Source organism: Cricetulus griseus, assembly GCF_003668045.3.
Source record: "Cricetulus griseus strain 17A/GY chromosome 1 unlocalized genomic scaffold, alternate assembly CriGri-PICRH-1.0 chr1_1, whole genome shotgun sequence".
NCBI lineage: Eukaryota > Metazoa > Chordata > Mammalia > Rodentia > Cricetidae > Cricetulus > Cricetulus griseus.
Window position 1 is genome coordinate 153,678,282 of NW_023276807.1, and position 27,949 is coordinate 153,706,230.

General features: G+C 39.4%; 1 protein-coding gene across 1 annotated transcript; it reads left to right on the forward strand.

Annotated features, from left to right (window-relative positions):
- Positions 1 to 2,508: 2,508 nt before the first annotated feature.
- On the forward strand, positions 2,509 to 20,002 carry Dck (deoxycytidine kinase). The gene is made up of 7 exons (XM_027389239.2): positions 2,509 to 2,850; positions 6,745 to 6,860; positions 11,892 to 12,085; positions 12,939 to 13,086; positions 13,884 to 13,999; positions 16,057 to 16,147; positions 17,911 to 20,002. The coding sequence occupies exons 1-7, from the start codon at positions 2,760 to 2,762 to the stop codon at positions 17,935 to 17,937; spliced, it is 783 nt and encodes a 260-aa protein (XP_027245040.1). The 5' UTR covers positions 2,509 to 2,759; the 3' UTR covers positions 17,938 to 20,002.
- Positions 20,003 to 27,949: the final 7,947 nt, after the last annotated feature.

Sequence of the window (27,949 nt, forward strand, 5' to 3'; positions counted from 1 at the left end):
TCCTGACTTCACATTACTGTTTATTTTTACTCTAGATATTTTTACCCTGAACACATTTCAAAGCAAAGCAAAGGTATATACAACATTATGAATGTTTCAAAATTTGTTAGGCAGTACTTTCTCACAACACTGGAAGTTACCATCTATATACCTTGCATTGCAGAAAACTAAAGTTCAGAAATTGTACATGTTATTGGGTCTAGGGCTTAAAGGCTCTTATATATGCCTGAATTTAAAACTAATGTTTTCTTTAGTACTTACTATCTCAGTGAAAACAAAGCAAAACTGTGATAGAATATTATTTTCAGCTGTGTGACTTTTATGTTGCATCTCTTTAATTCTTTGTTACTGTGCCTGTCTAAAACTCCTGGTGATCCTAATGAAGAGCTGATTGGCCAGTAGCTAGCAGGAGCAAGGATAGACGGGGCTGGCAGGCAGACAGTATAAACAGAAGGAGGAAGAAAGGAGGACAGCAGGGGCCAGTCACCCTGTCAGCCACAGAGTAAGAATGAAAGTAAGATATACAGAAGTAAGATAGATAGAAGCCCAGAGGGAAAAGGTAGATGGGTTAATTCAAGTTGAGAAAAGCTGGCTAGCAACAAGCCTAGCTAAGGTTGGGCACTTATAACTAAGAATAAGCCTCCATGTGTGATTTGCTTGGGAGCTGCGTGGCAGGCCCCCCAAAAAGGCAAAAAGAGTAATAAACAACCTCCGACATAATGAAATATTTGTGGACCTTTCTACTGAATTAAGAAATGATCTATTTTGTTGGGTGGTGGTGGCACAGGTCTTTAATCCCAGCACTCGGGAAGCAGAGACAGATGGATCTCTCTGAGTTGGAGGCCAGCCTTGTCTACAGAGAGAATTCAGGACGGTCTCCAAAGCTACAGAGAAACCCTGTCTCAAAAAAACAAAAACAAAACAAAAAAAACATACCTTAAAAAAAGTATTATAAATCATTCCACATATATATGTGGTGGAAAGCTGCTAAGGAACAATACACACATACACATAATTTTATATTTGTATATGTGTGCCTGAGTGTACATATATGCACCAATATGCATTCAGGAGCCTGTGGAGGTCAGGAGAGGCATTGGATTCTTTGGAACTGGAGTTATAGATGGTTTTGAGCTGACATATGGGAGCTGGGAATATAACCTGGGCCCTTTACAAGGGCAACCAGTACACTTAACTCCAGTCTCTTAATTGAAAACATTTTCTTTTCATAAAATATATTCTGATTATGGTCTCCCTTCCCTCAACTCCTCCAAGATCCTCTTTGTTTCCCCACCCACTCAAATCTCCCCACCCACTTTTTTTCTCTCATCAGAATATAAGCAGGCATCTAAAAATAGTAATAAAATATGATAAAGAAAAGTCAGCATAGGATGAAGCAAACAAACTACCAGGAGGAAACCAAAGGTACAAGAAGCTCATATAGACTCAGACACACACACAGAAATATAAAAACATAACACTGGAAACCATAAAATATACTCAAAAGACCTATAAGGAGAAAAAACAAAATAAAGCTAATGAAGCTAATGCCCAGACAAAGCATTATGAGTCAAGGAAGCTCCAAAAATGTCATTGAGTTTGTTTTGTGTTGGACATTTATTGCTGGGCATGGAGTCTGTCCTTAAGAGTAGTTTGTATCTCCAGTGATGTTCCATTGGAGAAAACGAATTTTTCTTTTGAAAACGATTATCAATCAGAGATAACTGCTGGTCTAGGGATGGTGGGGGCAGGGCATATGTTAGCTTCTTTCAGCTCTAGGACACCAACTGGCTTAGACCCATCCAGGGAATGTGCATGCTGTCACAGTATCTGAGTTCATGTGTGTTGGTCCTGGGCCTCGTTTCTTTGGTGTCCTCCATCATCTCCGATTCCTACACTTTCTGCCTCCTCTTCCATAAGGTTCCCTAAGGGAAGGGTTTTGATGGAGATGGTCCATTTAGGACTGAGTATTCTGTCTCTTACTCTGCACTTTGTTCCTTTTTGGTTCTCTGCATTTGTTCCCATCTGCTGTAGGGGGAAGCTTCTCTGATGCTGGCCGACCGAGGCACTGACCTAGGGGTACAGCAGAATGTCATTGCTTTATTGCTATATGTTCCTTTGGCAGAACAGTATTTGGACTTCCTCTAGGTCCCTGGCCTACCTAGTATCAGACCACCTTAGCAGTGTCAGGCATGGGTTCCATCTCATAAAAACAAAAAAGATAATTATCACGTGTTAGGCGATGGACATGCAATGTTAATTCACAGCCATGCTGCCGAGAAACATACCTAATGCTAGGTAACTTTATAAACAGCACAAGGGAGCTTGAAACTTAAAGCAGAGAGCAAGCCCGCCCCTGCCCTCCCACGGCTCACCGAAAAAGCCCCGCCCCCTGACCTCCAGCTCATTGCACAAGCCCCGCCCCTGCCCTCCCTTGGCTCACCGAGCAATCCCCGCCCTCTGCCCTCCGAGAAGCTCATAGCACAAGCCCCGCCCCCTGCCCTCCGCGTCCCGCGTCCCCAGCTCGCCGGGAGGAACCACGCACCAGGCATCGCTGGTTGGAGAGTGAGAGGCGTGGAGGGTGGGAGTCCGGGACGCCAGGGCGTGGCCGCTCCACAGGCCCGCCCAGCCGTCGGCGCCTCCGCGCGCCAAAGTCAAAGTGCGGGTCCCGCCGGCGCGAGCGTGACGCTACATCCCGGAGCTCCAGGTGCCGTCGCCGTTCTCCTGCAGCTCCCGCGCCCGAGCCTCCGCCAGCAGGCATGGCCACCCCACCCAAGAGGTTCTGTCCTTCTCCCTCCACCAGCTCTGAGGGGACACGCATCAAGAAGATCTCCATTGAGGGGAACATTGGTAAGGCGACCTCTCTGCGGTGCCGGTACCTCGGCGTTCCCTCCGCGTCGCCTCGCTCGCGCCGGCGCGCTGGCTCGTCTGGCTCTGCGCCAGTCAGCCCGGGGCTTTGTGAGGCGCGCTCTGGGCCACTGCATCCTCTTTGTTGGGAACTTCCAACGCGAGGGTTGGGGGCTGCTTTTCTTGAGATGTAACTTGGGTAAGCGACACCCGATTAAGTGTGCTCTTCCGGTAGGTTTCCCAGACTTGCCATTTAACCTCAGAATTGAGACTGTTTTCGTCACCGCACTCTCCAGTTCCCTTTGTGCTTCTTTGTAGTCAGCTCTTTCTCCCTTCTCATCCATCCCTTTACAAGCCCTGACATGCTTTTTTTTTTTTTTTTAATCCATGCAAGTTTTGTTTTTCACAATGTCCTAAGCAGAACCAGAGTGTCAGGTTTTCTGTGTCTTGTTTGGTTTACCAGAATGCTTAAGATTCACTCATGCTGTTTATTTCTGTAGTGCTTTTTTTTTTTCTTTTTGTTTTATTTGAGACTGGGTCTCTATGTAATGTTGGCTGTCTTGGAACTCACCTTGTAGACCAGGCTGGCCTTCAACTCTCAGAGATCTGCCTACTTCTGCCTCCCAAGTGATGGGATTAAAGGAGTGCACCACCACACCTGGCCCACTTTTAAATAACATCCCACTGAATGATATATACTACATCTATTCCGCGGTTGTCAACATTTTGTATTGGTGTTTGTAGCAATAATGATTTTGACAGTTTGGAATATTTTTTACTCCCTTTCCCACATAACAGGTAAACACTGGAGTACGGCTCAAAGACCAGTAGAGTTTCTGCCCTCATGGGGGTAAACTACACAGTGCATGCCATTTTGCAAGGTGAACATCAATCACCCGTTCTTTTACATTTCCTACCACAGGAAGCCTACTGGTGTTTCCTGTTTTGATACAACTGTTATTTTTTGAGCTGCAGGTTGAGTACTGATTGTTCATGAATGCAGCAGATGTTTTTATTTGTACTACATTCAGAGCACTGACTCTTTAGGAAGGCAAGCAGATGTAGATACATTCAAGAGAGTAGAGCCGAAACACAAACAAGTGTTCATTTTACTTCCTCCACACTGAAGACACAGGCCATCAGAAGAGATCCTTATTTCTTCAAAGTTCTCTGAGATGTCAAGCTTACCAGCAAGACTCCTCATACATAGCCTCTTAGTGGATAAAAATTAGTTACCAGTATTGACATTTCCTTTGAGCATCTAGATCTTTGACCAGCAAAAAAAAATCTGATGGTAACTGGCAACTGGCCCTACAACTGTGCTGAGGAACTGTCATTTAGATTAAACATGTTTCTCACCACTTGTTTACCTTTCCTACAGTAGGAGGCTTCATCGGTTGCCTATTGCTCTTGTACGGTTGTTTACATCCCCCTCATCGTATTTGTCAGGTTCAAACAACCTGTTGATGTAAAAATTGTGCAATCCGTGAAGACTGGTTTGTAATTCTCCTGTTCTTCCTAAACTTGAAGACCGCTTGGTCATTTTTAGTTGCATAGTCATGTAACCTCTTTTTCCTTGTTATGTGTTACTGAGCTATTCCCGTAGATTAGATTTATGGAGGCTTTATTGGTGCATTTCACTGTGTTCAGAATGACTTTTAGTATGGTGATGATTGCTTGGGTTAGGAATTGTTTGTTGCCACGACTGGTTGTTGTGTTTTGTTTGAATGGTTTCACTATACCGCCCTAACTGCCCTGGAGCTCACTGTGTAGACCTGGCTGGCCTCAGACTCAGAGCGTGCTACCTGCTTTTTGGCATCCAAGTCCTGTGCCACCACCTCTCTTCCCATGACTTGTAAAACTATTAATAGGTGTTCTTGCTCATTGTGGCCATTCACCTTCATAGGATATTAGTTTATTAGCTTTTTTCCATTTCTGATCTCCCTCCAGAAAGTTAAGGAAGGAACTAGCTAGTGATTATTTAGGAACTGCAACTGACTGTGATTACTCAGCTTGAAGTAAAACTTAACATTAGCAGTTTTAAAGTATGACTCCATGTGCTTTTTGTGGTTGAAATCCATGTCAGAAGGCTTAATGTGATAGCCTTCAGTGTTTTTAAATTCTGGACTAGTTTGAGATACTTCAGTGTGTGTTTCCTGTCTACCCTGAATATTGTGTTCTCTTTTCTGCCTAGTGCAATGAACGATGACTATTTAAGTCATTCCTCTCAATGCATTACTATCTGTAAGCTTATCCTTTCCATCTCCCCACAACTAAATAGACACCCAGATTACCTTTGCATTTATTTCTTCTCTTTTTTGGATTTATTACTTTGATGTGTTGTTCTTCACCTGCTCTGTCACCTTATTCATCCCCATTTCCTTGATCTATGCCTGTGTTTCTAATGTCCTTGCTGATTCCTTCTTGTCTTGTATAATGTTGGAGGTTTGAGTATACTTTTGCGAGTCAGAGGTTCAATCCTGAGTCAGTTTTATAAGGAAGAGGACACTTGCAAAGATATTGAAGCTATATTGGGGTGTGTGCTCGTGTGTAGTAAAAGGAAGAGGGAGAAAGAATAATTCTGGCCAGTGATGCCTCATTTATAAACACATTTGGTGACTTACGATAGGAAGGGTGTGGTGGTCATTAGAAGTAATGCTACGCCCTTTTAGTCATAAGGTCCAGACTCGCTGATACTAAAATGGTGACTGTAATATGTCCTGATTACAAATAAGCTATTTTTGTCTTTTTCTAACCTAGATATTCTCAGAGACTAGTGAACTTTTGGGAAAAGCAAAGCTATCATTTTTTTTTTTTCCTCTCAAGGTTTTAGTAGAGGACAGGACACAGAACCATAACATTTAGGCAGATTTCTATAGCTGTCACTCATAGGAAATGCATTGCAAGACTTAAAATAATTTCTGTTAGCTATAGGCTTTATTAGGATCAGATCAGATAATAGTCACACACTGGATGCCTCTTCACAATGATTTTTATGGTGGTTATTTCTTAATTGGTTTATTATTGGTAAATTATTTTGGTTGTATTGGGGTCTCTAGTCTTTTTTTTTTCCCCTTTAAAAAATTTTTTTTTTTTTTTTTTTTTTTTTTTTTTTTCTCTTTTGGGGTGGCAGGCATGGTCTTACTCTGTAGCGCAGGCTGGCTTAGCACTCACTGTGTAGCCCAGTTTGAATTTGAACTCAGAGCAATCCTCCTGCCTAAGCCTACCAAGTGCTGCAGTAATAGGTGTATGTGTTGTTACACCTGCTGTAGTTTTTTTTTTTTTTTCTTTAAAGACTTGTCTCATTATGTAGTCCAGGCTGGCGTGGAATTCAGAATCCATTTATTTCAGCCTGCTGAATTGGAAGTTAGACTTGCAGGCCACTCAGTGAGTTCTTTAGGCTGAGAAAGTAGTTGGTAGAAAGGAAGGTTTTGAAAATACAAAAGACTAGGAACGACTGTCACTTTACTGATCATCACAATCTTGTCTTCCTGGGTTACGAGGAACCATGGTCAGGACTTAGTCAACTTCACACACCTGGTTGGAAGGACAGGCTTTACCACTCTCCAGAAAATTCTTTTTCTAAGTGCTTGGCTAAGGAAAGCTAGGATAAAAGGAAGATTTTTTTTTCCTGTCATAACATCTTTCTTAAGCTTAACCAGGGTTTTAAGTCTTCTGTTTCTTGCCATTGGTAAACTAAAAATAACAAATTTGTCTAGCACAGTTGGCTAGGGACCATCTCTAAATTTTAATTTGTAAAAAAGATGAAGAAAAAGGTCTTACTGTTTCTGTGTATGCATCATTCACTGTGAATCTTGTAAAAGCTGATGACCATTGGTTATGTTTTTCATTTTAAACAGGTTTTCTTAATTTTATCTTTTCTTTTTTTTATGACAGCTGCTGGGAAGTCAACATTTGTGAATATCCTGAAACAAGTCTGTGAGGATTGGGAAGTGGTTCCTGAACCTGTTGCCAGGTGGTGCAATGTTCAAAATACTCAAGATGAATTTGAGGTGTGCAAGTAAAATTTAAGTCAGTACAATAACAAAATCTTTAAGGCTGGGGATGGCTCAGAAGGTCCTGTTCTACAGATTCTCACCACCCATGTGTGGTAGCTCAGAATTGTCTGTAACTCCTGTTCCAGGGGTTCTGATGCCCTCTTCTGGTCTCCATGGGCACCAAGAACATAACTTGGTGCACAGACATACATTCAGGGGCTGTCTGAACATCCATTTTCATTTAAATAAAATAAAAAAAACCTTAGGTTAGAGAAGCTGTGTATTTTGTCTCTTAGTCACCCCCCCACACCTTTCAATGTAAGATTTATGCACTATTATAGCAAAGTTTAAAAGGTTTTAAAAGTTTAAAAACTTACAGCAGCCAGGCAGCCAGCCAGCACTTGGGAGACAGGCAGGTGGATCTCTGTGAGTTTGAGGCCAACCTGGTCTACAAAGCAAGTTCCAGAACAGCCAGAGCTGTTGCGCAGAGAAACCCTGTCTGAATTTTTCAGCCCTTTGTCATGTGAAAATCCATTTATATTCTTATTTCTTTGAATTGTACCATCATTCTTCACAAACTTTCATTCTGGACATGTTTCATTTTACTAGCCCCTTTCAATACAGCATTGCAAATCAGAGAATAGGGGAAATTTCATTTTTTCATAGTGGAAGTTATGGTTGTCTGTGGAGCGATCGATCCGCAGTCAGCAAGGCCAAGGTTTTCTTTATTCAGATATACCAGCCAAGCGCAAGCCAAAGGCAGCCAGGCCAGAGCAAGGAGAAGGGAGCAGGGAGAAGAGAGAGTCTCCACATGTGCTCGGTCCCTTAAGAACCGTCCTGCGTCACCTTAGACTTCCCCTCACCACACCCTCATGGGTGTGAGGGACAGGCTTTACCTGTACGGGTTACTAGGAGGCAGGGCTACAGTGTCTCCCTACAGTTGTCTGTGATAATGATTGCTAAGAGTTTTCATTTCTGGAGAAGTGAAATTGAAAGTAGAGAAATTGGAAAGGTCTGCCAGAAAATTGTTCAGTCTGAAAAAAAAAAAAAAGAGTTATTGATGTGAGGGTTTCTGGGAATTATTGGGTATTTAAAATGTAAGTCATATATATATAAGGACAATCAATAACAGGAACCTATAGCCTTTGTAGATTGTCTTAGCGAGGGTGACTATTGCTGTCATGAAATACCATGACCAAGACAACTTTGGGAGGTAAAGGTTTATTTGGCTTACACTTTCACATCACAATTCATCATCTAAGGAAGGCAGGGCAGGAACTTGAAAGAGGGAGCTGATGCAGAGGGCATGGAGGAGTGTTGCTTACTGGCTTGCTCCCCATGGCTTGCTCAGCCTGCTTTCTTATAGAACCCATGACCACCAGCCCAGGGATGGCCCCATCCACAATGAACTGGGCTCTTCCCTCATCAATTACTAATTAAGAAGATACCCTACAGGTTTGCCTACAGCCAGATCTAATGGAGGCATTTTCTAAATTGAGGTTCCCTCCTCTCAGATGACTATAATTTGTGTCAAATTGACATAAAAGTAGCCCTCATAGGATATTTGTGAATTTTTTCCTTTTTTTTTTGCGGGGGGGGGGGGGAGTGTTCTTTTGGATATAAGGTTTTGATAACTAAAAATATTTCTTACACTTTTATTTGCAAAGCATAGTTAATTTTAGGCTGGGGCACAACTAAATATATCCCAGTCCTTTAAATATCAAGTACTAAACTTTAAAGGGACTTCCTCCCCATATGGAATTCATTTTCTTAATATTTATGTATGAGTTGGAGGCTATGGTCTTCTGCACTTTAAGTAGGGCTCAGAAAATGTGGGAAACAGTATTTTGTGGATAATGTGAAACATGAAACATGAAGTAGGTAGATGGCTTCTCTGCATTTTTGAATAGTGTCTCTACTCTCCACCCCCAGAGTTTTACTAGATTCCAGAAAATGAGGTTTTAAGGGCTAGAATGTAGCCCAATGGTAGATTGCTTGACTAGCGTGCTCAAGGTCCTGGGTTTAACCCTTAGCAACACAAATGAAATGGGTTTTATTCTTCATGGAGCCCCTTTTCAACTCATTCTTGATCTGCTCTTTGTAGTTATAGTCTGAATTACCCAGTGTCTAAATCTTAGCTGTGTCTGTTTGTTTTGGTTTTTTTTTGGCAGGGGAGGGTAGGGGGTGGTCTGAGATAGGGTTTCTCTCTGTTGCTTTGTAGAGCAGGAGGCTGGCCTCAAACTACAGATCCGCTTGCTTCTGCCATGCACCACCACTGCCCAGCTTAGCTGTGTCATAATGCTGTCAGCACTGAGGAGTGGATTGTCCTAACTGGCCAGTCCTCCTTTAGATCTTATTTTGCTTATTTTTCTTGGAGGTTGTAGAACAGGAATAACTTGGCATTAGTGCTTTTCCTCTTTTCCCTCAGTAACTACTTGTCTATTCACATTCTTAGCTTATTTGGTTGTAGCTGTTTATTTAGTGTTTTTTTTTAACCTGCCATCTAGTGGCTGAAATGTTACTGTGGTACTAATGGGCTACCAGAAGTCTTGTCAGAATAAGACACGGTAAAGTACAGATTACCTGGATTCCTTTTCATCCCCAGAATCACAGCAAAAATGAGTTTGAAGAACAGCAGATGATTATTATTAGTCTCTGTTTTACAGACTCATTTACAACAGTAATTTACTCTCTTCGGTGATTTATATGGTGTAGTCCCAAAGCTTTGATTTAATTGCTTCCTTTTTGTTTGTTGGTTATATGTTTTCCAGACAGGGTTTCTGTGTGTATCTCTGACTATCCTGCAACTCACTTTGTAGACCAGGCTGGCCTCACATTCACAGAGACCTGCCTACCTCTGCTTCCTGAGTGCTGGGATTAAAGGCATGTGCCACCACTGCCTGGCTGATTTTTTTTTTTTTTTGTTTTCATTTTACTTACAGATTTCCAGAATAGATAATGGATGCTTTAACTATCTCCAAAAATGACAAGTTTTTTGGCTTTTCTTTTTTTAAGTACTGTGAACTCACAGATTATTAACTTCCATGTTTTTGGATGTCCAGATTTTTTTTTAACAAATAGAAGCCCCTTTTTGTGTTGGCTTTTTGCTTTGTGCAGTACCAGGAGATCTCTGATGGTTTCTTTGTTTACTGGAACAAGGTGTATGAAGTCCAGCTTCCAGACTTGGAATCTGATACAGAACACCTTTCATCGGGAAAAATATTAAAACGTCATAGTCTAGATGGCATTTCTGATTGTTCTACAGGATTGTTGTTGTTCATAAGCTTTTTGGCAGACTGAGCTGCCAAAACATTAATTCTAGATGCCATTTGCAATTCCTATTTAAGATGAAATAATTTTAAACTAATTTTTTATGCTTATGTTTTTTTCTCAATGCTGAAAAAATGGTACTAACAACATGGCTATTTAATTGCAAGTTTGGAGCTCTGTTCTGTTCTGTCATATTATAAGATTGGAGTTAGTTACAAACTCATACCTAAAAGGCCCAGGCAGTAAATGAATACATCCAGTCTTCTATTTAGCTCTATTTACAATGGTCCAGCTTATAATAGTTTTTTAACTTGATGATGTTGTGAAATATGCACATACAATAGTCAGTGTACTTTGGTTTTTGTATTTGGAATTTTCCTAGACTGGAGGAATGTGATATGACACTCTCTTCTACTAGAAACCAGCAGTGAAGTCAGAGTGACTCCAGGCAATGAGAAGTTTACATAGTGTATATCTGTTTAAGCTTTGAAGTATTTTTCACCCTTTGGTAATTTCAGTTTAGGATGTTTTATAAGGACAAAACCCCATTGTAAGTGGAAGAGCACCCTTAAGTCTGATTTGTTAGAAAATCAGAAAATTTGGGAATGTTGGGAGCTATTGAACTGAGTGTGTATGTGTGTTACCTGAGAGACCGCATGTGTGACTTAGCTGTAGCTGAGTTTTTATAGATTTTTTTATTTTATTTTATGTGTATGTATGTGTATCATATATGTACTTGGTGCCTGCAGAGGTCAGATTCCCAGAAAGAGTTATAGTGAGATGCCATTTCGGTGCGGGGAACTGAACCCGAGTCTTCTACAAGAGGAGTCAGTGCTCTTTACCAGTGAGCCATTGCTCCAGCCTCCATGTAGCTGATTCTTTAAAATTTGTATGTATATGTGGTGGTGTGGGGGCATGCATTTGACACAGTAGTGTGGAAATCAGATGACAACTATTTGGAGCTGGTGTTCTTCCACCTTTGTATAGGTTCCAAGGATCTGGTGTCATCAGGCTGGGGTGTCCAGCACTTCCTTTAATCTTGCCAGAGATGATTATTCTGATTATTCTGAGAAGGCAGTATGAGTACAACAGCACTGTTTATCTTTTCCTTTTTAAAAGAGAATGTGTGAATCAAATATTTTTGTTTAGCTTTTAAGTATTTTTTTTTTTCTGTAGGTTAGTAATTGTGAGAAAGAGCTAAGGGTTATTTTAGACCTCAAGTAATGAAAGACATACACTAGAAAAGAGTAAGGAGAAGGAATTTAATTGTCTTGCTAATAATGTATTTATGAATTTTTCTTTCTTTAAGAAAAAAGAATTACTTATTTCATATGGTGTTTTGCCTATATATATGTCTGCATCACATGGGTGCAGTGGCCATGAGACCAGAAGATGGTGTCAGATCTTCTGGAATTGGAATTACAGTTTTAGCCACTACGTGGATGCTGGGAGCCAAATCTGTGTCTTCTCTAAGAGGAGCAAGTGTTCTTAACCACAGAGCCTTCTCTCCAGGACCCTTCTACCCAATTTCTCCTTTTGAACCTCTTAAAAATAACTGTGGCATAGTGGCACACACCTTTAATTTCAACACTTGGGAGGGGGAGGCAGGTGGAGGTCTCTGAGTTCCAGGACAGCTTGGTCTCTATCCTGAGTTTCAGGACAGCCAAAGCTACATAGTGAGACCTTGTCTCAAAAAACACAAAAAAGTTAAAGTAACTCTATAGGCAATCATTTTTTGTTGTTGTTGTTGTTGTTTCTTTTGCCAATTTAAAATAGGAATTGACAACATCTCAGAAAAGTGGTGGGAATGTTCTTCAAATGATGTACCAGAAACCCGAGCGATGGTCTTTTACCTTCCAATCATATGCCTGCCTCAGCCGGATCCGAGCTCAGCTTGCCTCTCTCAACGGCAAGCTCAAAGATGCAGAGAAACCCGTATTATTTTTTGAACGATCTGTGTACAGTGACAGGTATGCAAATGGCTTATATTTGGCTGTTTGGAGTTTAAACTAGACAATTTTTTTTTCTCATTTCCTGGTAGTCAAATTAGAGGCTGACCTGGAGATTTTAGATAGAAAATGACACTGAAAAAATACCTTTAGCATTCAGGCTCTAATGACTTTAGGACAGAGTCCCTTTTTCCTCCCAACCCTTTAGAATTCTCATCTGTTCTGATTATATCTGGATTTATATCCTTAGATTCTCAACTAGAAGAAGGAGATAAAAATTAAAAATTTCTACAGGTGATTTAGAATTACCCTGCCTTTTTACTTCCTTAGTTATCTTAGTTTTTGGTCTCAGGATTCCTTTCCTTTCACTGTTAAGTAGTCTAAAAAATTTTGTCATTTGATATCTATATTATTAGAAATTAAAGTTGAGAGTCTATACAGTCAATATACAAATATAAAATGAATCAGTCAGAAACATACTCTATTAATGTAGAAATTTCTGATAAAAGGTTTTAAAACAAGTATAGTGATAAGAGTAGCATAGCTTTACATTTGTGTAGCTCTTTAATGTCTGAATTAATAAAACTTTTTATCCGTGTTTGAATATTTATATATGTGAATGTGTGTTTTGGTTGAAGTATAGTAGTGTCTGAGGTAACTGGAAGGAGCTTGGGGATCTCCAGGGATCCTTAGCCAGTGTTTTGAGATCTATTGACAAAGAAGCCATTTCCTATACTTGGAAAGACATTTTGAGTATGCTTTCCAAGGCCCTTGTTGCTACAGGATTGAGGAGTGTGTTTTATGCCCGTTTCTTCTTTTATGAGTTGTGTATCTGTTTGAAAGGGCATATATGCTGATGAAGATTCTCTTTCAGATATATTTTTGCATCTAATTTGTATGAATCTGACTGCATGAATGAAACAGAGTGGACAATATATCAGGACTGGCATGACTGGATGAATAGCCAGTTTGGCCAAAGCCTGGAACTGGATGGAATAATTTATCTTCGAGCTACTCCAGAGGTGAGACCTATAAACAATTGCTTGTGCCATTGAGATTTTAAAGTAATGTCAAGTTACAAGATGGATATAAGAGTGACAATTTAAAACCATCTTCCAAGCTGGAGAGATGTCTTAGTGGTTAAAAGAACTAACCTTCCTGAGGGCCCATGTCCAATTCTCAACATCCACGTGGTGGCTCACAAGCATCTGTAACTCCAGTTCCTGGGAAACTGACGTCCTCTTCTGGCCCCCTCTGGGCACTATACACATGAGGTGGCCAGACATATTGCAGCCAACACTCACAAACATAAAATTAAAAATAAATAAATAAAATCAACTCCTAGTTTATCTCCTAGAAACTCAGAGCAGTGCAGACTTTCTTAGCAAACTAGGAATCTAGATGCAGTGAGTTTGGTCTTCTTTGTTCTTCACCAGTCCTATCTTTTTTGGTCCTAATTCTTAACTTGCTCAGCTTCTCATCCCCTCAGAGTTAGAATAAGAGACTTGCCAAAGCAACTTCTAAAATACAGGTTTACTGATGAGGACCTTTGGATAAATATTGTAGCTACTATTGGATTTTTAGGTCCCAGTAGAAGGTCTGGGACATAGTGGAAACTTAACTGATGCTTGCTATATGACTACCACAACTGTTGGAGGGTCACTTTAAGAAGCGTTTTATGGTTACTTGTGACTTGTTACAAATAAATAGTGGCACACTTGCAAGGAGACATAGAGATCTTGTTGTTTTCAGCTAAGAGAGCTCCCCAAGAAATACACCCTTTATAGTTACTTGAATTTTTCTTATTGCTTGCTTTTAGAAATGCCTAAATAGAATATATTTACGGGGAAGAGATGAAGAACAAGGCATTCCTCTTGAATATTTAGAGAAACTGCACTATAAACACGAGAGCTGGCTCCTTCATCGGACACTGAAGTAAGACTTTCTTACTGTTTGCTGCTCACTGTGGTTCCCTTATCACATTTTAATCTAGAAGCTGGATGATATGAGTAACAATGTACAAATATATTTTTTATTCTTTGTTTTTTTTTTCAAGACAGACAGGGTTTCTCTGTGTAGATCTAACTGTCCTGGAACTCACCCTATAGATCAGGCTGGCCTTGAACTCAGATCCGCCTGCCTCTGCCTCCTAAGTGCTGGGATTAAAGGTGTGTGTTACCACCGTCTGGCCAAATGTTTATTTTTATTCATGTATTTATTCATATTTTCAAGTCACTTGTTTGAAGATTTTGAAACTAGTATCTTCTAATCATATTTTTATTTGAGGTGATAAAGTAAGGCTATGTCTATGTATATTATTAAGATAGACTCAGAAATAGCTTTAAGGAGCTATAGTCTGATGTTATATTCTGCTTTAATTTTTATATTTTCAGTTACACATTACTAGCCTTACTCCAAAAATATTAAATGTGAAATTTCAGAAAGAATTCATGAATTTAAAGTTGCTTGCTATGTTGGCTGTGCCTGTCTGTAGTCCTGTCTCCTGGGAGGCTGGGACTGTACTATTACCTGAGCCCAGGAGCTTGAGGCCACACCAGACAACATCAATGTCCATTCTGAGTAGTGTTGAAACACTGCTGTCCAGTTCTATCCTGTTCCACCCAGAAGTGCCCAGGATATGAGTTGTCACTTTGTCCAGCCTGTCTAGGCATATGCAGGATGTGCTTGATAGTCATTTAGTAACTGTTCTGAGATTGAGCGTCACATGTGATAGTGCTGTAACCAAGTGTCCCTTGTCTTACTCATGAATAGTTCAGAAGTGCTAGAGTAGTGAGGGACACTCGCAAACTTATGCCAGAGAATAGAGCTATGATGCCCTTTAAATGGAAAAGGGAAAGTTCTCAACTTAGGGACAGGAAATGGCAGTTTTAAGGTAGAAAGCATTACAGTTTTATATGTATGTTATGTGTAAGAAAAACAGTGCATTACAGAGTGGAGTGGATGTTACCTGTGATCTCAATCTTAGTGGGAATCCTGGACTGTATCCCAAATGGCCAAGAGAAGTTACTGGGTTATAGTTTAAATTTGTGTCTTCAGTCATGGCTTGGGAGATAGTAGCCTAGTTAATTTTAGAAACCCGTCCTTGGGGGGCTTCAGTCAGGTCCAGCTGACTTGCCCCGTTTGTACCTGAGAAGGGGGAGTGTGGATTGAGAAAACGGCAGGTAAAGATAATAAGGAAAAGATAGGCACACAGAATAGAGTCAGGAGGGCAACCCAGTGAATACTGAACGCGCCAAGTTTATTCAACATTCCTATATACCCCAGCCAAAAGGGGGAAAATGGCAAAAGACTTCTTTATCAAGATACAAGGAAGAAACAGACTTTCTTCCTTAATTCTCCAAACATTTAATAACCATGCCTTAGACTAAATCTCTTGTTATTTAGGTAACACATCCACATCCACATCCTACAGTCGCTTTGCCTTAGACCTTTAGGTCTTATTAACATTAACCTAGGAAGAGTAAGGATAGTTTTCAACTTTCTGATCTTAAGTCAAGAGGAAGCAGAGACATTTTTATGGGCCCCAGCGGTTAATGGCATAAACTTTGTGTCAGTCGGCACTTAGGCAGTATGTAACTGCACAGCACCTGAGGCTCTGAATGAGCTTAGTTTTCCTCTGTTTCTTGGCAGTGTTGGGAATGGAGCCCACTGCCTTGGACATGTTAGGCAAGCCCCCTACAACCATACAACACCAGGAGCACCCTTATCACTAAAATATAAAACCTTTCTCATGTCTTTTGCTTTTGAGGAATGACATATCATAATGCCTAGCTTTATACATTCTGTAACTGGAACAATTGTATACAGAGCAGTAAGTCTGAATGTAAAGAGACCACCAGCGCTTCACTACAGGAAAACTTTAGTCTAGAAAGATTGACAATATTTTGACTTTTGAATTATATGAATTGTTTTTCAGTGTTTTTCCTGGATTTAGTGCTTTTCTGATTTTGTTCATTTTTCCTTTTAAACAGAACCAACTTTGATTATCTTCAAGAGGTGCCTATCCTCACACTGGATGTCAATGAAGACTTTAAAGACAAGCATGAAAGTCTGGTTGAAAAGGTCAGTTGAGGAAAAGACTAGTGTTTGTCTTGTCTACGATGATTATTTTAATTTGTGAAAAGAGCTGCTTCCAGAAAAGCGTCTGTAAAAGTACATTAAGAGGGCTGGGGTGTATCTTTGAAGCACTATGCTTTTTCTCATCTTTTTCTCCTGTCTTGTCCCACTTTTTCCTTCACACATCACCGATATGTACATGTTCTAATATGAACTGCTTATAAAATTAGTTTATCTTTTTCAAGGAGTTCAGTACGGGAGTATTTAAAGTTGTAGGATATAGTCTCATTCGTTTTTTTGGCTGACATTTGGAGATAAAGCATTGTTAGGTTAGATCTTTGTTGGAGACCATGTCAGGATGAATTGGCCTTATCCAAATCATTGAGTCATTATATTAACAAAGGTTAATTTAACTTTTAGAAAATTGAGAATTGATCATTACTTAAGTGAGTAGTGTAATTTATACATATACGGGAGAGACTTACTGAGGGTAAGGTAATAATAGGAAGAATGTATAATAAATCCTTATCTACTTTAATTAGTGATCTCATGTCTAAGGAGAAATACATATTTGTTTAGTTTTGAGAGAAACTTAGGAGCTATTTTTGGTGTTTGTTTTTTTCCTCATGAAATATCTGGCTGTTTACTATAAAACCTGACTATATCTCAAAAAATTGAAACCTTCAACATTTGAAACACTTTGCTATATATGGTTGGTTGCCCTATCATAAGTAATATATATATAGAAAATTTAAATAACTTATTATTTATGATATTAAAACATAAGGTAGAATTAACATATGATACTATTAAAATAAAATTAGCAGCAGTTGTAATAACACCAAGCACAAATTTAACTGAACCTATAAAACCATTTTAATTTTATTTGTTACTTTAAAGTTCTCTCTGGGTACTAGACATACATGCAGGCAAAATATTCACACAGAATAAAAATTGAGATAAATTTATGCCTTAATATTACAGATTTGTAAGTTTGAATTGCAAAGGTGATTAATCTCTTATAATTATCAGTATTAAAGCTATGCATATCATTGATCTATTGTGTGTGTGTGTGTGTGTGTGTGTGTGTGTGTGTGTGTGTGTGTGTATTTAAAAATAGAGACCATAGCCTGGAGGTGGTGGCACATGCCTTTAATCCCATCACTCTGGAGGCAGAGGCAGGAAGATCTCTGTGAGTTCGAGGTCAGCCTGGTCTTACAGAGCGAGTGCCAGGACACCCAGGACTGCACAGAGAAACCCCATCTTGAAAAACAAAACCCAAACAAGCAATATATATATATATATATATATATATATATATATATATATAGCGAGAGAGAGAGAGAGAGAGAGAGAGAGAGAACATAAAATTAGTGTTACATGTCTTTTAGGATGTATCAATCTTTTTTTAATTGTATAAGTCTTAAGTATAAATTAATTAATGATTTTAGAATATTCACCCTACTGCTGAAAATTAGTATTTGTTTTGAAAATAAACGCTGTAGCATTGTGATTGGTGTGTTCAGCTCTTCTATACTTGTTTGTTCAAGACTGGGTTTCTCTGTGTAACAACCCTGACTGTCCTGGAACTCGCTCTGTAGACCAGGCTGGTCTCAAACTCACAGAATCCGCCTGCCTTTGCCTCCCGAGTGCTGGGATTAAAGGTGTTCACCACCAACGCCCGGCCTCTTCTGTATTCTTAAATAAAGATGAATATTAGATATCAAATTAATCGAAGGAATTGTATTAATTTTTTTTCCTTTCTTCAGGTCAAAGAATTTTTGAGTACTTTGTGATTGTACGGGAAGACTACAGGTGACAGAATGTCTCCAGACATCATTGTAGTTTGATGCTCATACAAAGGTCTTTACAGGATTCAAGTTTTTAAAACCATCCTTTTTATTTTATTTCTTTCTTTCTTTCTTTTTTTTTTTTTTAGGAAAAATTTCCTTATGTATATATTTTTTTATTTAATAATCAAAAGCCTTGTGTCCCTCTTTTTACTCCTTTACATCCCCCACTTTGACAGTTTTAGATCAAAGGTGTTTATCTCATACCAGGAAGTCTGGAGGTAGATGTTCCCAGAACCAGTAAAGTGAGTGGATAACTGTTACAAAAGGCTCAGCTGTCTGCTTTCTTGGTTTATCCTGAGCATGGTGACATATTTTCATTGTTACCGAGATTTACTGGTGACCGGTTTAACTGGCCACTTTAATGTTTCATATAACGGATGTATGTCTTATGTAAGTTAGTGTACCTATTACAAACTGAAAAGTGAAGTTGGGGAATCCCTAGAATAGGATTTGTTGGAAGTGTTTGTTTTGTTTTTCTTGTTCCCTTTGGTGGTGCTGGACATTGAACCCAGGGTCTCATTCATGCTTGGGAAGTGTTCTACAGCGAACTGTCCCCCCCACCCCCCACCAAGTGTTGTTTTTAATCAAGTGCCTCGACTTCCACCCACTTAATGTCGATGATAAGACCATGTTATCATCACCTCATTGATGTTTACTAATGTGTCTGTGGTGCATTTGCAGAGGAAGAGGTTCAGCTCTGTTCCCAGCATCGTAATGGTGTAATTACTTTGTAAATCATTTAATCTTTACCTGTTTCTTCATCTGTGATGAGTACTCTTTTTCTTTTCTTTTTAAACATAAATTTTGGAGAATGGAAGAAATCTTTCTGTATTTAAAAGGTAGCTAAGACTTTTATTACATGGGTATAAAGCTTTATTGAATTAGCTTTTCTTGGACTACTACAATTTAAGTTACTTTTTTTTTTTTTTTTTGAGTCAGGGTCTCTCTACAGTTCTGGCTGTCCTGGAATTCACTATAGAGACCAGACTGGGCTTGAACTCACAGAGATCCACCCACCTCTGCTCCCTGTTCTCAGGGCTGGGATTAAAGACTTGCAACACCATGCCAGGCTCTAATTTTTTGAAATCATTTGAGATACAAGTATAGTTTTCCTCAGTTTCTTTTAATTTTTATATAAAATGTTGATAGAACATAATGACCAGTTTTCCATTGGCCCTGTGTTGATAAGTAGTCTCTCTCTACCTTTATACATGGTGAGACATTGAGTTAGACTGAGCCAAGGTGGGATGTTTCAGCTAGTCAGTCTGCTCATGCCACCTCTCAACACCTGTTGCAGGATTTTCCTTTTCTGTCTGAAGTTCTTAGGTAGTCTGTTAGCTTAAGATTTAAGTCACACATTTCTGCTGTGAGAATGTTGTGATCACACTTTGCTTCACAGTTTGCTTTGTAGGATTTTCCTTAAATTTCTTGTACTCATAAAAAAATTATTGATAAACGATTTTGTTTTATATATAGTGTATCATGGAAATGTTATAGTTTTTGTTGAACTAGGAAATAACTTTAACAAATTCCAGGAGGCTTAAAACTCCCATTAATAATGCATGTATCTCTAAACCACTTTCATGTTTAGCTATAAAAGTCTGCTTGTATTCAGCTGAGGCCTGTATATAATTAAAGAAGTATTTTTTATTGTTTTTTTTCCCCAGTGCAGTTTTTTTAAGTCAAGATGTGCATTTTTACTAGGTAATTAGCCTTTCTACTTCACATTAGGAAAAACATAGTTTCTTGAAATGAAGAATCACATTTATTTTGAAGCTATAATTTTCCTTTCTAATGTTACCTTTTATGTTTGGTTTCTTTTCAAAGATGATAATTTAGTGGGTTAACTGGTACTGATCTTTGAAAGGGGGACTCAATTTCAAATCTGTAATAACCAAAAATAGATTGTCTTATGATATGTCGAACCTCTTTTTAGTTTTGTTTGATATAAATAAATTTGCCAACTTAAATGTTTGTCAATAAATAAATTAAAAAATTTTAAACTACAGTGGGAGAGTTTAAATTTTCTGAACGAGAAATCATCTGGCCATCTAAGAATTTTGTATACCGTGGATGTGGATGTGTGTGCATATGTATGCCTTGTATGTGCACGTATGTGTGTATGTGTATGCCTGCTTCAGCACCACCTTTGTTTGTATTGGTTTTGCTCTGTTTTCTATAAAGGTCAGCTGACTATCTTTATGCAGGCCTTTTCCTGGTTTCTTTATTCTGTTAGGTTGTTGTATTTTTCTATTTTGTTGTCAACAGTTTTGATTGTTTATTGTAGTTGTATAGTAATTCAGAGTGGACTAGTGTGAGTCTCCCGTTTGTCTTTTTGTGCTTTCTTTGAGTGGCCACCCCAACAACCAGTGTGAACCCAGGAGACTGATGGTAATGTAAACTCACACTCAGGCTGTCCTAGTTTTTTTGGTGTAACTCACCAAATGTTGGTTTCTCAGTGTCAGAGGGTCTAGGCCATGATCATTTGGTTCCTGGGCAGAGCATCATGGAAAGAGATGTGTGGCAGAGCAGAGCTACTCATAGCTAACCAGGAACCTGAGGGTGTTACTATAGGCTACAGATAGTATTGAAGGGCTCACTCCCCTAGGTCTTCCTTTGGCCAGATCCCACATTCTAAAGTTTACAGGATTTCACCAAATAGTGAGATAAGATCTCACTGTCTGTCCCTGGAACATGGTGAGTGCTGGGATTAATGGTGTGTTCTATCAAGCCTTGCTAGGATCAAGCATGAACTTGTGGGGGGAATATTTCAGATCCAAAATATAGCACCCTTAGAACCTGAAGGCTTATGGCTAAGTAATATGGGAAGCCCAAGCAAAAACTAGCAACAAGAATGAAACAGTAAGAATTAGACAACAAAGCCAAGCCCAGGGCCAGATGGATTCACTTGTGAATTCTACCAAACAGATAAAGAACTAACAAATGCTAATACTCTGAAAACTTTTATAAAACACAATGAAACTCACTCATTGAAACTGGTACAAGCCTGATACCAAAACCAGGTAAGGACACAGAGTAGGCAGGATGAGGAAGTCATTGCTGTTGACTAGTTTTCTTGGTGAATATAAATAGCTGTAGTAGCAGGGACTGTGGTATTGGCATAGAAACAGACACATAGACTAATGGAATAGAGAAGACCCAGAAATAAACCATGGAAGCCACAATCATGTGACTTTCCACAGAGTGCTGAGAACATTTTGAAGCCAGTCTCTTCAGTAAAGGATGTGTGAAAAAGCGGATATTCACATGTAGAAAGTATGCATTCCTGTCTCCCCTACACAAAGTCTTGAAACCCAAAATGTCTCAAGGCACAGACACAGACTAAGGTGTTTTGAGACAATATTCTGCTATGTAGCCCAGGTGCTCACAATCTTCTTGCTTTAGCTTACCAACTGTCAAACTAGATTACAGGAGGCCAGTGTCACTGTGCATAGAAGGCTATGTGACCTGAATAGGACAGTGCTCCAGAACATAATAGCAAGATTGACAAAAGTGGTTAAATCAAATTAAAAAGCTGCTGCACAGGAAAGGAGACAACACCAAAGTGAAGATGTGGCCTGCCGCATGGGAGATAGTTCTCCAGCTATTCATCTGACAGGAAAATTCAGAATATATAAAGACTTCAAAATTAAATGCTAAAAGAACAAATATTTTAATCATTAAATGGATAAATGCATTGAACAGAAATTTCTCAAGAGATACGTAAATCGTGGCTGGAAAGATGGCTCCCCAATAATGACACAAACTTATTACTAATTATGAAAGCTTGGCCAATAGAAGTCCTGCCTATACCCCCTGCCAGCTATTGGCCATTTGGCTTTTTTTTTTTTTAAACCAATCATGAAACATCTTCACACAGTGTAAAGGAATATTCCAGAATACTCCTGTCTTCACTTTGCCAGTGCTGCCACTACATGTCATGTCGGACCACCCCCCATCCCAACCCTGTTCTTGGGGTCAAAGTAAAGTCCTCTGACATGCTGGGAAGCATTTTCCTGACTGAGCCATGACCTTAACTTGATGGTTCATCTTTATTGTCAGCATGGGTTGAGACATGCATAGGAGATGGTAAGGAACACTTCTGGCTATGCCTCTGATGATATTTATGGAGAGGATTGTACTTTTTAAAGATTTACTTTAAACTATATATGCATATGCATTTTTGAGTGTGGGTATTTAGTAAATGCCACCATTAAGAATGTGAATAGATCTCACTAGAAAAGGAGATATGCAATGAGGGGTAAAAAAGAAATACCTGGCTTATATATTATGGTTTCTGGTTTTGTGTTTTATGGGCTTTCTGTGTGTGCATGTGTCTCTATGTGTGTATGTGCTTCTTGTGCTTTTTACTTGTTTTTTTACTCCCCTCTGACTGTTTTATTCTATCTTAATTTTTTTTTTAGTTGCCTATTGTTTTCTAAAAAGAAAGAGAAAGAAGGAGTAGAGTTGAATGGGTGGGAATGTGGAAAGGATCTGGGAGGAGATGAAGGGGAAACCTATGATCAGAAAATATTGTATGAAAAAATATTTTCAGTAAAAAAACAAATCAAAACAAAAAAGCCAATAAATATCACAAATACAGTAAACCATCAAATTTGACAAGATACATAGGAAGAAATAAGCTACTTGAAGAAAACCAGACTGAGATGTAAATTTATATGCCAAGTGTTGGAACAGCACCTAATTTTACAAAAAACAAACCTCCACTAGACATAAAAAGGTTATTTAGGCCCCAGGGTAACAGCGGGTGACTTTTAATACCAAGAACAACTTAATATAACTGGGTAAAACACCCCCAAATTTATGAGAGCACAGAAGACCAAGTAGCTAAGGAAACGAGCAAAACCATGCTGGAAACAAAATAAGACACAAGCAAAACATTTTGGCACAGGGGACATTCCTACATAAGACTTCGAAAGTCGAAAAAGGAATTGACACCCGGATTACATCTTAGGGTCTGCCCAGCAAATTAGATGGTTTTCACTGTGTCCTGTCAGCTACAAAATGAAATAGCCTGTGGTACTTTGAATGCGAATGGCCTCCATAGCCTCATATATTAACTGTCTGGGAAGGATTAGGAGGCGTAACCTTGTTAGAGTATATATGTCACTGTGGGCAGGCTTCAAGTATCCAAAGAGTGGAGCCACTCTCTGCCCTCTGCCTGTGGTTTGAAACGTGAGCTCTCAGCTATTCCTGATGACATGCTTTGCCTTCATAGATTCGAAGCCTCTGGAATGGAAAGCCCAATTAAACATTTTCTTTTATTAAAAGATTTATTTAAAAATAAATGTGTATGCATGTATTTTTGTGTACCAGAGTGCAGTTGCCTGGTGAGGCCAGAAGAGGGCATCAGATTACTGGAGCTGGAGTTACAGGTAAATGTGAGTCACCGGCTTGCCAGTGTTCTTGTGCTCTGTGTGAGCAGTAAGGGTTATTAACTGATGAACCTTTTCTCCAGCCCCTCCAGAGAGAGTTGTTTCAGTGGAGAAAGATCCATCTTGCATGTGGGTCGTACCATCTAATTTCTGAGGGTCTTGAATGAAGAAGGAAGAAGGAAGCCTACTAATGCAGGCAGAATTCTCTCAGCTCTCAGAATTCTCTCAAACACATTTGTATGTGTTTGTTATCTTTTGGTAATCTGGTTTAGATTCAGAAACTAAAATCCTGATTTCTATATTGGAAAGGCAATGGGTCGTACCATCTAATTTCTGAGGGTCTTGAATGAAAATGAAGAAGGAAGAAGGAAGCCTACTAATGCAGGCAGAATTCTCTCAGCTCCTGGCTCCCATGATGAAGTTCTTGTGTTTACCAAGCCCACCCACCCTCCTTCCCTCCCTCCCTCCCTCCTTCCCTCCCAGCGAATGGACTAGAAATACAGGCCAAAAGAAAATCTCAAGTTGTTTTTCTCAAGTAGTTTGGTATGAAGATCAAGGTCTGACTAACACAAATGGCTCAGGCCAGCTCATGCTGGCCTTAAACAATTCCGAATTGGCTCCTGAGTGTTGATAGGATTGTAGGCATGCACTGTTGTGCCCAACAGTGCTGCTGTTTTTAAGCTAGGAGGATAAAGATTTTTATAACCCTTTTTAGAAGATAAATTTAAATTATAATAACTCCCATGTCTGCACATTTATATACTTAAAAAATAGCCTGGTTTTTGTTAAAGAAAAACTATTACTCTTATTTGGGCAAAAGAATATTATTGTTAGTGTAACGAATCTACTATTCCTGGAGTGATCAAAGGGACAATGCAAGAGAAACCTGGGTAATACTTCATGAAATGGGGACTAAAAGACAAGTAAACCTTTTGATAATATGCCTTTTGTCCTTGATACCTAGTAGCTTTTATTTCATTGTTCTCCTAGTTAGCTTCAGCTGTGAACTTGACACAGCCAGGATCGTCTGAGGAAGTCTCAGTTGGGTTTTGCCTTAATCAGATTGGCCTGTGGACATGGCTGTGGGTCATTTGCTAGATTACCATTGATATGGGTGGTACCACTCCTTGGTAGGAAGCCTGAGCCAAAGTGTAAGCAAGCCCAGAAGCAGCACCACAAAGTTCCTGCCTCAGTGATGGATCGTAACCTGGAAACATAAGTCAAATAAACCCTCTCCTCCTCAAGTTAATTTTGGTCATGGTGTTTATTACAGCAAAGGAAAACAAACTAAACAAAATAATTATGATAAAGAAGAGAAGGGAGACAGTCCTAATTTGATGATCCCTAGATAATATTTAACAAAGAAAGTTACAGAGTCTAGAAAATTATAAATAGAACAGTAGAATCTATCATAAACCCAATTATATCATTGTATTTAAGTGTTAAATATTCTGGTGTGTATACATACAGTATACATTTGTATGTGTTTGTTATCTTTTGGTAATCTGGTTTAGATTCAGAAACTAAAATCCTGATTTCTATATTGGAAAGGCAATAACGTTTTTTTATATTGAAATTTAGTTATCAGAAATATTGAAGCTTATATTTTATGTTAAATGGAAGATACTTGTGCCTAATTTAAACTCAAAGTTTAGTAAGTTAAAATTGAGTGTCTTCGTATTTCCCTGTTGGTTTATAATTTCAGATTAAAAAATAGCACTTACTCTTTACTTGACAATGACAACACAGGCAAACACATCTATGGGCTGGGGAGAGGGCTCAGTTGGTACAGTACCTGCTGTGCAAACCTGAGCACCTGAGTTATGACCCACAGCTGGTTGTGTGTGTGAGGGTCTTCAACCCCAGTGCTTGGGTTCTCCAGTTTGCTGGCCAGTCAGGTTAGCCAGTCAGTGAGCTCAGATTCAAAAAGAGTTCAACCCTGTCTCAAAAAAGAAAAGAAGAGGTACCTAACGTCGTCATCTGGCTGTGCACATACATACACAAACAGCACACACATACACACAAAACAAAAAATATAGTTCCTTTAAAATAATTCAGTGATTGAAGAAATATAATAAGAAAATAACATCCCGCTCACAAAATACAGAGATAATACTATAATGATGAGCTATTTCTCCTAGCTTTATGTTCTTGTATCTACTAAGAAACACTTTCCTAGAGAGGCCCAAGATTCAGGTTGGGAGCATCGTCAGAAGGAAGCCTGAGCTTCAGACCTGGAGCAGCTTAAGTGGGAGGCCTGAAGCCCAGCCTGGAAGCAGTAGAAGCAGAGGCCTGAGTCTCAGGTCCGGAACCAGCATGAGAGGTAGGGTCAAACCACCAGCCTGCAAGTAGCATTAGAGGGAGACCAGAGCCTCAGAGGGAGCCAGGAGCCTCAGACCTGACAGCAGTGTCAGAGGGAGGCCTGAGCCTAGAGCCAGGAGCGAGAAGCAACCACTGGGTGAGACGACAGCAGCGGTTTCCAGCAGTAGCTTTCAGAAACTATCACAAGAAGTTCCTCCAGGAAAGAGCACCTGTATTCCAGCCAGCATCCAGTGCCATTTCTCAGTTGGAGATACCGGCTGCGACATCGACCACAGCCCCACCTACACGTAGTGGAGCAATCACCAGAGCCGGGCCCTACCTCCAATGGGAGGAGCGTCCACCGGGGCTGTAGCCGCATTTGCACTTCAAGGAGCAACCACCTGAGCCTTGGGCCCACTTAAGCCAGGAGGAACATTAACCAGAGGCTCTGTCTGCTTGAAGGAGCAGTCAATGCAGACATAGCCCCCAACTATACCAATTTGAGAAAGAGAGAACCCCTGAAGCACAAGCTCCACTTACACGGATTAGAGAAAGAGAAAGAGATGCGTAGACAACAAGGTAAGAACACACTCAACAATATAAAGAGCAATACAGCACCGCTAGAAACTAGTGGTGCTACAACAGCAAGACCTGAACATCCCAATGCAGATGAAGTAGAAGAAAACGTTCTGAAAAATAACTTTATGAGGATGATTGAGGCTCTTAAAGAGGAAATGAAAAATTCCCTTAAAGAAATGGAGGAAAAGGCAAACAAAAAAAATTGTAAGATATCGACAAATCCCTTAAAGAAAACCAAGAAAAAGCAATCAAACAGGTGAAGGAAATGATTTAAGACTTGAAAACTGAAATAGAGACAATAAAGAAAACACAAACTGAGGGAATTCTGGAAATGGAAAATCTGGGTAAATGATCAGGAACCACAAATGCAAGCATAAACAACAGAATACAAGAGATGGAGGAGAGAATTTCAGGTGGTGAAGATACGATAGAGGAAATAGATTCATCAGTCCAAGAAAATTTTAAATCCAACAATTCCTTAGCACAAAACATGCAGGAAATCTGGGACACCATGAAAAGACTGAACCTAAGAATAATAGGGATAGAAAAAGGAGAAAACCAATTCAAAGGCACAGAAAATATATTCAACAAAATAAATCATAGAAGAAAACGTTCCCAACCTAAAGAAGGACATGTCTATGAAAATACAGGAGGCTTACAGAACTCCCAATAGACTGGACCAAAAAAAAAAGTCCCCTCACCACATAATAATCAAAACAATAAACATACAGAATAAAGAAAGAATATTGAGAGCTGCAAAGGAGAAAGGCCAGGTAACATATAAAGGCAGACCTATCAGAATTACACCTAACTTCATTTTTTTTTTTTTTCCCGAGACAGGGTTTCTCTGTGTAGCTTTGGAGCCTATCCTGGCACTCGCTCTGGAGACCAGGCTGGCCTTGAACTCACAGAGATCTGCCTGCCTCTGCCTCCCACGTACTAGGATTAAAGGCGTGTGCCACCAACACCCGGCTCTAACTTCATTTTTTTAAGCCAAAATAATATTTATTCTCTCCAAAATACAAATCCTATAGTAATGGCCCCTAATGAAAAGGACAGGAATGAACTTACAAAGAATTCACTAGAATGAGTGTAATTATGGCCAAACAATCCAAAGAAGATAAGGAGATAAGTAGGAGTGGGAGACTTCCGTTCCCTACTCTTACAAATACACAGGTCATATAGAAAAAAATTATTAAGCAGAGAAACTCTAGAATTAAATGACATGATAAATCAAATTGATCTAACATGTATCTACAGAACGTTCTATCCAAACACTAAGGAGCATATATTTTTCTCAACAGCCCATGCAACATTCTCCAAAAATCAACCATATATTAGGACACAAAATAAGTCTCAACATATGTAGAACAATTGAAATGATATCTGGAATTCTATCTGAGCACCATTACACCTAGCTTCTTAATGGAAACATGAAAGTCAGAAGGTCCTGGTCAGATATAATGCAGACACTAAGGGACCATGCATACCAGCCCAGACTCCTTTACCCAGCAAAACTTTCAATAACCATAGATGGAGAAAACAAGATATTCCATGATAAAAACCAAATTTAAACAATACCTATCCACAAACCTAGCCCTACAGAAAGAACTAGAAGGAAAATGCCAACCCAAGGAAGTCACCTACATAGGCAATAGATGAGCAGCAAACCACAAAGA